The following is a 13,253-nucleotide window of genomic DNA, read 5'->3' on the forward strand; positions in this document are numbered from 1 at the left end:
CCTAGAGAGAGATGGGAATTCTTGGCTGGAGAGGAACTGAGACCAAGGAACACACCTTAGCTGGTATTGTATCAATGCTGAGTCTTGGGCCATGCTCCAAGGCAGGCTTTTAGGGTAGAATGGTCTGACTCATGCAGTCACCACAGGTATGTCCAAAGAAAGGCCTCAGAGAGCAGTAATAAGTAAATAACCCATTGTTCTTGATGATATAAACTGCCTCAGCTCTTGTAAGCCACCAGTGCAAAACCATGCTGCAATTTAATTTCAGTTTGATTTGACCATAGACTGGGAGATAGACAGTGTTACAGTGTCACCTAATCTAGGTGGCAGCTGGAAGGGAACAGTTTTTCCTGGCCATAAGAAGGAATTATCCAAAGATGATTGTAAATGCTTTGTTTGGAAGGAGAAAGGGGAAATTTGTAACAATGAGAAATCCATATTTTTACTCATTTGAAAGCTAGTTTATTTGTTCATGGAAACACTTTCCTTGGAAGTTGCAAAGTATTTCAGAGAAACTACTATGGCAACTGTTTGAGAAGTGCTGTTTGAATACTCAAAAATCCTAATATATATTTTGTCAAAAATTTACAAGTACATTGAGGCTTGGACATCTGCTTGAATCATCAAATGTTGCCAATATCAGAGTTCCTGCAGAGACTTGCAGATGAATACTTGTTAATCAGCATGCAACAGGGCTACTTTGCAGTTTAAAGAATATTAGCAGAAAAGGAGGGTGGGACATAAACAGAAATACCAAAGAAATAAACCTCCCTTAGCCAGGGTTTGTATTGTTTGTTCTTACGTTAAACTCTTTCAAGCCCACTTTGACTTTCAGATGAAAGACGAAAATGGTGGAGCCAGATCTGGCTGTCAGAATTTGCAGATGGAGCAATGGCTGTTGGTGAAGCTGAAGAGTATAGGAGGAAATGTTTTGAAAATTCAGAACCTCACTGTCATAAAATTTTAAAAGGAAGTACAGGAAATACAGGTTTATAAACTGAATGTCTAAATACCTGAAACTTTTAAAAGTTTGTGTCCTGTCTTTGGTAGGAAATAGAGGGGTAATTATTAAAAGGTTTTCAAATAGACTAAGTTATAATTTTAGAGAGAAACAGCATAATCAAACGGTCTGGAATAGTTCCTCAAATCTAATCAGTAATTAAATCAAAAATAGGACAAAAATTAAGAGAAAATAGCTGAAGGAGATTTTAAAAAGAGACTTTATCTTTTCCTCCTGTCCTTTACTGACAGGCTTGCCCATGGGGAAATATTAACATAGTACATCTTCTTTTCTCACCTTTATATCTGGCAAACTTTCATATAATTAAACATTTTGCTTTAAGCTGAATCTGAACACAGGTTTTACAGTATTATATAAAAATATGACTCTGCTTGCTGTCTGTGATTCAGGAAAAGCAGCTTGAAAAAGGGAAGGAAGACTATGCTGGGTGAAAAATGAAATAAGGTTTCAGATGTAAAGCAGTGTTTATTACATAGCTGGAAGAAGGTTATGTGATTTTTGGGGGGAGGGGGGATGAGGGGCTATTCCCTATATCAGATTCCCCCTGGTCAAAGTATCTCATGCCATAAAGCTTAAAGAGGCCCAAGAGCATTATTTACCCAGTGACACACCCATATTTAGGAAAAGTTTCAACCTGCACAGTTATCCTGTTCATCTTATTTAATGACTGTCAGATAGTGCCTGGACATGGATAACTCAGCTTCATTCTACCAGTAATGAAAGTACATCTAGCTGACTTATGATGCATATATATTTTCTCTCACTTCTGAAATATTTCATGTTTTTGTTTGGATTAGGAACAGAAATTATCCCTTGTGAGATTTTGTTAGTTTAATCCACCTTGGAGCAATCTATTTGTCTCCAGCTCTTTTGACTTTACAAAAACCATTTATGACTTGAGCTGAAGGTAATTTATCCTACTTGGAGCCATTACACAAGAGTGGATTTATTTTCATTAGTAATTCAGTTTTTCTGTGTCTTTGTGAAAGTTTGTACTTGTTAGGCCTGTAGGGGAAGAAAAGCAAAGGTAGCTGTGCAAGTTGGGCTGAGGTTTTTGTGCACACAACATGAATGAGAGGATATTCTGAATGAGAATGTGTGAGCCTGACCACCAGAGAACTTGCTTCTAACTGGCTTGGAAAAAAAGTTGCTATATCAGAACAACTTCAATCAATTTTCTCTCCTGAAATGTGAATAAGAAGGGAAATCATATAGACCACAATGCTTGAATAGATACTCTGTTAGAAAGGCTGTTTAATTTTTTATTCATCATTCCTACTCAGAGTGTTACCTGCTCCAACAGTGATACCATATGAATGATAAAATGAACTCACTCAGTCACAGAGCCTCCAGTTTTATGGGTTTGAGTTTTTCCTCAGATATGGTAGGAGAAAAAACTGCTTTTTATTTCAATAGAATCCAAATTTGTTATGATAACATTTGAACTCTACAGATGTTTAAACCACTTACATAGGAAATAGTGCCAACACTGTTTTAATTTTTTCAAACTAAATTGTGTTTTATTGCAAGCTTCAACTTTAATTTTATGTATGTTTAATTAAAGTCACAGAAGCTTTAATTAAAGCTGTGCTCAATACTAGGAATGCTGCAAATGTTTTAAGCATTAAACGGTGCCAGCTAGGATTTGGATTAATGTAAGCTGAGACATTTGTGATGTGAATAAACACACATCATCATAATGAAACATTGTGCAAATAAATGCTTTTCATTCCAAGGGAGGAACAAAAAAGTTTCCTAATTGTATTGGACTAAAGTACTAAATTACTTTGCATCAGTTTAATTTTCTGCGAATTGCTATAGAATAGAAATCAAAGCAGTGCATGAATTACTGTTTTGTTTTTGTATTTTCAGGTGTTTCGGCTGCAGAAAGTCATCTGGAAATAGAAGGGATGGCAAATTGTCTGCCATATTATGGAATTTCTGATTTGAAAGAAATTCTGAATGCAGTAGTTAACAGAAATGCAAAGGAAGTATATGAATGTAGGCCTCTCAAAGTGATAAATTACTTGGAGGTGAGACAGAAGCTTTCTTTTTGTATTAGCCCGCTAAACTTGTAATAATTCTTGAAACAGCTTGAAAATCTTTCTTCAGCTTTGTGTTTTAATTAATTTCATTGTGTTCAAAACAGAAGTTTAGAACTTGAAAAAGAGAGTATCATATCCTCTCTGAGTTGTGTATTCCTTACCAAAATGCTTCCATAAGATATACCCAAAAGCAGTCACCCAGTGTGATATAACACATGCCAAAAGGTGATTTTCACAAAGTGTTTCCTCTGTAAGGCACTTTTCTAACTGGAAAGGCATTTCTCCATGTTAGGATACAAAACTGCCACAGAATGGCAGTGACTGATGTAAATATTTTCTGTGGAAATAAATAAATTGTCCATCCAATAGTTGTCCAAATGTCCATGTCTCAAAAGAGAGACAATAATGGCATGAAGTTTCAGAGACAGCTAATAGATGTGGAACTAGTTAAAGCTGGAGTAACCAACAGTAGTAGTGATCACTTCCTGTCTAGCTGTTTCACTAATGCTCTTCAATTCCAATTCTTTTCAAAAAGGTTACCAAAGTAAAGTCTCTTCTTACTTAGGCCTTTATAACGTGCCTCATTTATAACATGAATTGGGTTACTTCAAACTGGGACCTAGACACACACACAGAGTATGTGTTTTATCTTTTAATTATTATTACACAAATCTTTCCCTATCTTTTGAGGGTAGTAAGCTGCCTTTGCAGCAAATGATTCTGTTATGTACTACTGAACCACTCTCATGCACTCAGGAAAGAAGCTTAAAGAAGGGGTAAGTTCAGTGTTGAGACAGGAATGGTTTGTAAAAAACCCCAGATAACTATAAAAGCTGTTATTCAAAAATAAGCACTGATTTTTTTTACCATTCTGGGAGGCTAAACACTGGAAATGCCATTCACTGTCATGTTCAGAATTACTACTTTAATAATTCATTTCATGTTTGAGCAGGCAGCATGTCTGCAGCTTTTGCTGTCAGTGGATAGATGCAGAAGAAAGCATGGGGTAATGGTTGAAGCAGCAGCCTTCCAGGGTATGAAACAGTCCACAGTGATCTTTTTCCCACTTGGAGGAGTGGGAGAAAATGTCAGACAAAGAAAATGAGATTTTTTAGATGAAATCATTATGAATGCTGCTCAGGTTTGTACAGTATGAAGGGAGGTTGTGTGCCACATACATTTCTGTCCAGGTAACATGACTTAGGTACAGAAGAGAAGGCAGTGGCAGGGAGGCCCATCTTGGAGGAGGAAACAAAACTTCTTTTTGAAGTTCCTTAGTTCTTTGAGGGTGGGTACTTCAGCAGTCACTTCCGCTTTCTAGTGTTAAGTGGATGCAATAGACCATAGTAAATACAAATTAATCTATGAAGTTTTGCTGTAGTATTTTTCAAATTGAACTTACTGACTGCTTGAATTAATTTATGATACTTTTAAAGTTTGTGGTGTGAAATGTGTCTTATGAACTGGTAAACATGTACAGCTGATGCTGGTGACAACAGGATATACAAAGCATCTTGCAAAATTAGGCTAAAAGAGTGCAAACATAACCAGGGGGCTGACTGTGCATGCCTCCATTATAGAGCTGTCAGGAACTGACCAATAACAAATATTTAAAGTTATATTTAGATTTCTGAGATTTGGAATATTCAGCAGCAGAAAAGGATGACCTTTAAACAGCGAGGTTTTAATTCCTGCTTTCTGGTAGTTACAGGCTGATGTGCTAAAAAGTGGTACTTTAAAACTACTGGGGTTTTGGTTTTGTTTTTCCTTTGCACAGGGAGAAGCAGTGCGTTTAGCTCGGCAGCTGCCCTTACATTTGTCAAAAGAAGATGTGCAAAACACAATTTACAGGATGAAGCAACAGCTTGGAAAGGAAAATAAAGGCTGTGTTCATGGTCGTCCCTTTTTTCATCATCTAACAGATATTCCAGAAGTTGACAAGCACAACTCCATGGAAATTATTCAGTAAATGGAACATTTTGTTTGCGGTCATACTTCTCTTGCTTAATTTTGATCACTACTCTGTAATTTCAGTATGTTTTGTGTAAAGCTTTTGTTTAATGACTTTTCATTGTTACATGTTCACCTCCTAAAGACTTTATTTAAATAAAAATGCTATTTGAAAACAGAACAAAATACTGTAGAAAAACAACTCACCACTATTTTTTTAAAAAGAATTTATTAAAGAAATGTTCTCAACTGGTTTCCTCCTTCTCTTATTGCTGCAGGTTTAAGAAATACCAGTATGTCAGAATTTTTTAGATGTGAAGTGGTTAGAAGTTGCTTTCATCAGAGCATGGCAAAGTTTATTATACTAAGGACATCAACTCTTAATATTCAAAGGAATGCCAGATAGCTGTAAGTATTTGAATATGGCATTGCCATATGCAGTTATTATAGTTAGTTATGCCATATGCACTTATTATGGTGTTGTATTTCTATTTGGAAATTCTTAGCTCATGTAAATGAGTATTGACAGTCCTAGTATCCAGTCTCCAAAAATTCTACACTTATAGAAGTATGGTTCTCCAAAGTACAGTACAAAAGTTTAAAACAATCAACAAAATCAACAAAAATTGGCCAGTTCCATGAAAGCAGAATGGATGTGAGTCACAGGAGCACAGGTTAGCACTGAAATCAGGTGCCCATGGATGTTTATTGGTGCAGTGCTATACACAAACTGTTTGGGGGTGGGAAACATAAACTGTCCTCCCTCAGGGAGATTGTGGCATAACTAGGGCATAGTCTGCTATATAGAGAGCTACTGATTTTGGTAAACTGGTTCATTCTCTTCTACCAGAACACAATGTTTACTCCTCTATTTCAAGTAGTGGCCTACTTCTGTAAACCTACCCCCTAGACCTTCTGTGCACAGCAGATGCCTTTTCTCTGGAAGAGTATGTTTTAAAAGTTTCAAGTTCATCTGAAAATTCCTGTTTATCCCCTGCTGTTGTTTGCAAACCTTGGCACTATGAAAATGTCGTGGTAGGACCTAGCTGTGTAGTGTTTCTGTGGCTGCTGGGTAAATGGTTGAAGGTTGCTGAAAGGCCCAAGTGCAAGGTAGTTTGTGGACAGGAGTGTTGGACCAGACAAGCAAATGTAGGGTTTGAATGTTTAAATCACTGATGCTGAACTGGTGAACTAATTTAAGAACTCACAACACAGCCATACATCACAACATGTAAATTGTAACCTGAAAGGCAATGATTATCAATTCTAACCTGAAAGGCAATTATTATCTTTTCACAGAGCCTGTTGCAACAGAGCAAGGGGTAATTGTTTTAAACCAAAGGAGGATCAATCTAGATTACATATAAGAAAGAAAATTTTTACAATGAGGGTGGTAAGGCACTAGAGCAGGTTACCCAGACACACAGTGGTTGCCCCATCTGTGGAAATACTCAAGGTCAGGTGGGATGGGGCTCTAAGCAACTCGATCTAGGGAAGATGTCCCTGCTCACTGCAGGGGACCTTTATGATTATTTCTTTATGCCACTAAAGTAAGTTTGTCCTTTTCAAAAAGAGCAAGGATGATCAGAGGGCATAAGCAGGATATCTTTCCAAGCTTAATGGTAGCAAGGTACAAAATGAGAATGTCACTTGCAAACTGGACACTTGGCTCTAAATGTCACTCAGTGCAGAAGATGTGAATTTTTAGAATCGAAGTGAGAAGGTGGATGGAGATAGAGAAAGGAGACATGACCCTTGGCTCTGATGGGGAAACAGGATCCCAGCCTTGCATGGAATATAGAAGGTTATAGTTTGTTTATTTTTATTCTTGTTGGAATACAAATTATGAGAGTTTAGAGAGGTGCCATTACAGTTAGGAAAGCCAGAGGCAAGCTGAAGAATGGAAGTTTACCTCCTGACTAAGGTTGTTGGAAATTAAATTAATGTGGTGCACCTCTTTTAGTCAGTTTGGAGTATAACATAAAGTATTTAATGAGATTAATAATTGCTGCTTCTTTTCCAGAAGGTAAGATAGCTATATCCTATATACTGAAGCCAGTGCTAGTATCTTTTGTAACACTTGAGTCTACATCAAGAGGACAAATGTTAATTGGTATTCAGGCCCTAGACTGAGGACAAAACATGATTGGCTAAACGGTGTTCACAGGTGCCAGGGTGGGTTTAGTTGCTATGGGAGCATATAAGCATCAGGATTTTAAGTGCAGGTGCACCAGGTTAGGTAATTGTGAGTTGGGGCTTCCCTCCTTTCCTTGCTGTGTTTGCTGGGCTTGCACCTCTGAGAGCTGCTCTGGAGTTTTTCCTTAGGTACGTGTCCATGCAGTTTGTTTTCTGTCTCTGGGGGATGTTGTGTGCCTGGGTGGCAGCAGTGACTGCTGGAGCACAGCTTTGGAGCTGTAAGTCTGGGTGTCTCCCACCACTCATGGTTGGGACTGCAAGCTGAAACTGGGAGTTGTTCTGCTGGTGTGGGAGATGGCTTTAGACAGGACAGGGTGGAGATCTCCCCTTGCTTTATCCAGTATGGACAAAAAGAAATGTTACTTTCTGTTCTTATAGATGTTCTCACTGATGCCTCTAGTGATGCATCCGTTTTACGTTCTTTGTTTAAAGAACAGAAATCCCCCAGTTCTAGGTTTCCAAGGTGGAAGCAGTTAAATGGTGTGCCTGAGGTAGGAGTTCTGGAGAAGGATTCTGCCATTTTATCAGCATGAGGTGCTGTACAGTGAACCCCACGAGGCTCTCGGGAAAGCACACAAAGGCTGCCTTTGCCTGCAGTCAGTCCGTCCCCAGCGCCGCGGGCACTTTGTTTAAAAGGAAGAGGAAAACCTGAATGTGCACGTTGGGTGAAGTTGCATGTTGCCATCCTTGACCTTTCCCAGGGAGGGAGAGCTGCGGAGCGGGCCGTGGTGGGTGCGTGTCCCAGCGGCCAGCGAGTGGCAGCCACCTCCTTGTCCCCCACGAGTGGCCGGGCTGGGCCATTCCAGGGACTTGTCGTATTTGCGCTGCCCTCTGCTGGCATTTCGGTTTTGTACAATTTGGACTTAAATGAAGGTCTGGGGCTGACCATGTATGAGCATCATTCCTTCCTTCCTTCCTTCCTTGGCGTCCCCAGCAGGTGAAAGCGTTATTGCTTACCTTCCTTCTCGTGGTGTGCGTGCTTGCTTTCCTAAAATACACCTGGGGCAGGTAGCAGTGCTCCCTAGGGGAGGGTCAGGAGCTTTCCAGACTCGTAGGAAAACTTCCAAAGCCTTTTGGACGTATATAGCTTTATATCCTATTTATATAGGATCATTGGTTGAAGCGGGTTTGGTTCTGGTAGTGTGTTTGCAGCTCAGGTGTCCCCTTCCCCCAGATTTTGAGAAGTTGCACATTCCTTTAGTGGGAAACAGCTGAATATAAATTTGACTTTATAAATAGAGGAAAATCTCATTGGAAATGCATTGCATGTAAATATGGGTATAACCATGAAATTAACGTAGCACCTTTTACACGTGTCTTTTCTGGATGTAGTAGGAATCTTATGAATGAAGTTTCTGTTCCAGTTAATCAGTGTGTGTGTGAAGGAGTTTGGACTCTTTCTTGTTTGGTTTTTTCCCTTTATCATGAATAATATAGTTCAGAGAACTATAGCAAAACCAGAGCAACATTGAAGTTATTTCAGAAGCACCTAGCAGTCATTGGCAACAGTAAAATCTAGATGATGGAGTTTGGAATTTGTTAGAATGGATTCTGCTCTATTTTCATATTCTGATATGGAATATTTAAAATATCTGTCAATAGGAACAATATTCCCAAGCACTTTATTTAGTTATACAAGCAAACATTCTCTAGTCTCAAGGATTTCATTCCTTTTTTTTCCTCCAGCAAACTTACTGGTCTTCATGAAAGCTAACGTCAGCAAACAAGCTTTTAGGTTTTTGAAAGGGTTGTAATATTTGATCTTCAGAGTTTGCTTTATCTTCCATAAAGCATGTCAGGTTTTGGGTTTGTATTGAGGTTTGGTTTCTTTTGCTAAATAAATTTATAATTCTGAATTTATTTGCCATAGAATTTAGGAGGGTTCTTGAGAATGTTGTTTCATTTGTACCCAGCATTTAACAGGATGGGTTAGCAATTATAAGAAATAATTCAGGTACATCCATTTAATTTTGCAAATGGAAGGCTACCAGAACTTTTATTTTTTCCCCTCTTTCCTTCTCTCTGTAAGTATGGAGTATCATATCTGAAATTATGGAGAGTATAAATGTGGAAATGTTAAATCTTTTGTTAATGGCTTCGAATTAAGCACACATTGTTGCAGATGATTTGGAGGACTTATTTAAAGTAAATATACAATTTCAAGCTCAATTATCATTCATAGTTTAACTGAGCATAGTGAGATATTCAGTCTGTGAATTTGATACAGTGTTACTTCATAATTACGATGCTTTTTACAGTAAATTTGATATAGAACAGTTGCTAAAGGAAAGCTGCTGAACAGTGTGACCAACCATTTTATGGGACACATCTGGTGCATTAGTTCAGGATGTGCAGTGCAGGAGAACAGAGCCTTTTGCCCAAAAGGAGAAGGAAGCTAACTCCACATGTATATGTTTTGGGGACATGCAGAGAGGTTAAACAATTACGAGTTAATTGTGTAAGCTAATAGGAGGGGTGTTTGTAATGTCATTTCAGAATAGCTAAGGAGGAAACAGAGGAGAATTATTGTTTTAAAATCTCAAATGAATGGTTTACACCTGTTAATGTTACATTTAGAACAGCTGTTTCTTTTATTATCAGTAAACAGATGCAGAAAGTAATGGAATGTTTTAAAGCAATATGTTAATCCTATCTTCCACTACTGAATATTCTCATAATGTCATGATTAAATATTAACTGTACTGCTGCTGTCATCTGCAGTTAAAGAATATTTACTTACTTTTTTAATCACTTTTTATCTGAAGTTGTAGATGCTTATCCAAAGTTATTATAGTCTTTCATCAACCCAGCCTAGTTGTTTTTTCACATCAGTAATTTTATTGGTGATTTTGTTGGACTGAGCTACTCAGTCAAAGTAACCCTGATTTTGGCTTTGCTCAAAGGTTACTTCTGTATTTGAAATTTCACCTGAAACGAAACAAGGTATATTTATAAGGGGTGGGATGGGGGAATTGCTCTTCAGGGCCCAGCCTAGCGCATTAATTTTGTATGAACTCCATGTGAAGTTGCTTATAGGTGAAGTTTTCCCAGAGCATACTCAGGTTAAGCGCTGCAGCTGGAATAGTATCAGTTAAGTGGTACAGGAGAGGGTGGGGGCTTTTTTGGGTTGTGTGAGAATAGTTTTAGTTCATTTATTTTCAAATGTGTTGTGCTGCCTCAGTTTTAAAGAGAAGCTGTGAATCTGACAAACTCTTGGAAAGAAATATCTAAAAGCTGCAGACACAATATCGTGTACTTAGAAAACAAAACCAAAACAAGTATTCCAGAATAATTACAAATTAATGCCTAAACTGACCAGAAGTTTCCTAAAAACCTGTAGTGTCCACTAGATGCTCGGAGACAGTAGGACTTCTCCAATTGGAGGATTCATCTTGGAATGGCAGGGTGTGAGAGTGTTGTGAAGCATTGCGGTGACCCAGCGTGCGTGGGGAGCGTTACCGAGTGACCCTCGAAGGACGGAAGCGCAGCAGATTCATGCTCTGGGACTTGTTTGGCAGATTAGTTTTCAGGAAATGCACACACCAACGAATATGGCAGCTGCGTTATTAAAAATACTGTATTCAAGCCCAGGTCAAATTGTTCATTCATGCATGGAGTAACTCAGCATTAATTGAATCATTGCATTTTTTACATATTTTAGATCACTGATATTTTTTGCTTCAGCACTTGAAATGCCTGATAAATTACTATATTCACAAGGGGCAAGCATTTTGACAGAGGAATGCTTTACAAAGCATTTATGTGTTTGCTCATCAGGTCATTGCAGTAATGAAAATGCATTGGTAGAATTAAGATTCTGTGTTAATTCTAATGTCAGGCAGTCTATTCTTGGAGGATTTCAAGATGCTTAGGTAAAAATATCTAAAATTATATAAAATTAAAAGGGAATGTCTTCCTTAGTTCTTATTAGCTTGGTGCTGCTTATATTAGATAAATTAGAGATGTTCCTGATGAAAGGTAAGAGAGTTTACTTTCTCAATTAAAAAAAACAAAAGGCAAGAGTAGGGAAAAACCCTCTCATGTCCATTAAGTAAATTTAAGACTCCTGTCATCTCACTTTAATATAATGGAAAGGGAAAATCTTTGTGAAATAATTTGAGTTTTTCATATAAATTAGTTTCGAAGGGCTAATAATTCCAGCTTGTGAGGAGCAAGTCTCTAGGTATGATTCTTGTTAGACTTTGCCAAAACAGACCAGTAGTAAATAGATTATTTCAAAGGAATGTTTTGTTGGAGGTCTCTTCTTCCCTTAAGCAGATGGAGTAGAAATATTATTTATTCAGTTAACATTCCTGATGCTCCCTGATACCTTAGGTGTGTATAATTTAGAACAGGAGCCATTTAATAGTTACTAAGACAAACTGTAGAAAACTGTTCTCTCTATCACAGGAATTCACGTAGTTACTTCTCCCACAAGAGAGTTACAGAACCTTTCCCTGAGGCTTCCCACTGAGCTTCAAAATGCCCTTTTCCAAAAGTGGTTGTCCCAGATCCCATTGCCATTTAGGAGAGCCATATCTTCTATGCTTTATTTACAATGACCTTTGAGCAACTGAAAATGCTGCCAGCTCCTTGAGAAAGTGTGACTTTGAAATTTCAATTTTGATCTATGTTTGCAAATGAGCAACTGTGATTATGCATCAACTATAACAGCAATAAAATGGATACTGACCTTTTACAATAATAGTGCTTTATGCTTTTAGTGAGCTTCACTGTAGAATCTGAAAATGCTTAATAGTGCATTTGTAGGTTATGGAAACTGAAGAGCTCGGTCAGCCATGAGAGGGATGCAGAGTTTACAAGGGTGAAAACTCCAGATGCTGCAATTCAGGACACTTGTACATTTACTTGTATTTTCACTGGGATGAGCATGAACCTAATGTTTAATGAGTGTGTGCAGTTCATTCTTGCCTGATTGCAAATTTCTTGTGGAGTTCTCAATATAATTTCTTACTCTATATTAATCCAAGTCATCACAAGTTATGCATCTTTTCATTATTGTTGTGTCCTGCTTCTTGTGGGTTTATTTAGGTGTTCTGTAGCAACAAAGGTTGTGTTAAATTCCTTAATCATATCAAGTCATGAAGGTTTCAAGCACCAGGAGATTTATTTTATTTTTTAAGCCTGTGTTTATGCAGAACTAATAAAAATCAAGTCCATTTAAAGAAAGATTTGAATGACAAAATACAGTGCAATAACTCTCTTGCAAGTTTTCTTCTGATTACCAGTCTAAGTCTTTTTAACTCTAGCTCAGAAATCTGGAGCGAGTATTTTGGCATTGCAGTTTGTTGTAAGGAAGATTTAATAGCTTGTTATGTCCTATTTCTATAAACAGAAGTCATTTAGAGTTCAGCAGATATATTTAGAATCAGCATTTGTGCTGGTAGTTACAAGCTGAATAAAATAATCTTTGAAAAGCTCAATATGCAGAAGGGAATATTCAGGTTCAAAATTTACCTCACAACAAATTCTCTTTTAGGAGACTTAGGGATTTTCACAAATAGTAACCTAAAAAATTGAATGTCAAACTTATTACTTTATTTTAAATCTTTTTAACAATGAGGTTTTGTTGTGTGCCAATGTTAATAGTTTTAAGAGATCTATGTGGCTACTGCTGTTCAAGAGGTCAGGTCCTGTACTCTTTACTCTGGCAAAATTCCCTAACCTTCAGAGAGGGACATATCCCTGTCTCAGGGAGTGCAGAGTAAGGCCCAATAAAAAGGACAGCCAGAAGCTTTGGAGAGGTCTCCTCTACTCTCAGCTGGTTTGGGACAGAGTATGAATACAAGTTTACTCTGAGTGATTTGTAATCTAACCTCTGATTTGTTGAAGTCAAGGTATGCGTGATAACTGAGAAACATATGCAAAGTCAGTTTAAGAGATGAGTTTTATAGCAAATAGTAAATTAAAACCATAGTGACCTTTTAGTCTTGCTGATCATGTGCAGAAGGATGTTCATGTGGTGCCCTGTACTAATCCCAGTAATAGGGCTCTTGCTTAGGGAACTGCAGGCACAAGCA

The 13,253-nt window shown here is 37.8% G+C and overlaps 1 protein-coding gene across 5 annotated transcripts in view; it reads left to right on the forward strand.

The window, feature by feature from the left end:
- Positions 1–5,347, forward strand: part of PMS1 (PMS1 homolog 1, mismatch repair system component) — a 43,976-nt gene extending 38,629 nt beyond the window's left edge. For 3 of the 5 annotated variants that reach the window (XM_074548176.1, XM_074548173.1, XM_074548175.1), the window contains 2 exons: positions 2,894–3,054; positions 4,844–5,347. In XM_074548176.1, coding sequence (XP_074404277.1) covers positions 2,894–3,054; positions 4,844–5,035 — 353 coding nt within the window. In that variant the 3' untranslated portion in view covers positions 5,036–5,347. The remainder of the gene's footprint in view (positions 1–2,893; positions 3,055–4,843) is intronic. The other 2 variants (XM_074548172.1, XM_074548174.1) reach the window with 2 other exon arrangements.
- The last annotated feature ends 7,906 nt before the right edge of the window (positions 5,348–13,253 follow it).

Source organism: Zonotrichia albicollis, chromosome 10, assembly GCF_047830755.1.
Source record: "Zonotrichia albicollis isolate bZonAlb1 chromosome 10, bZonAlb1.hap1, whole genome shotgun sequence".
Lineage (NCBI taxonomy): Eukaryota > Metazoa > Chordata > Aves > Passeriformes > Passerellidae > Zonotrichia > Zonotrichia albicollis.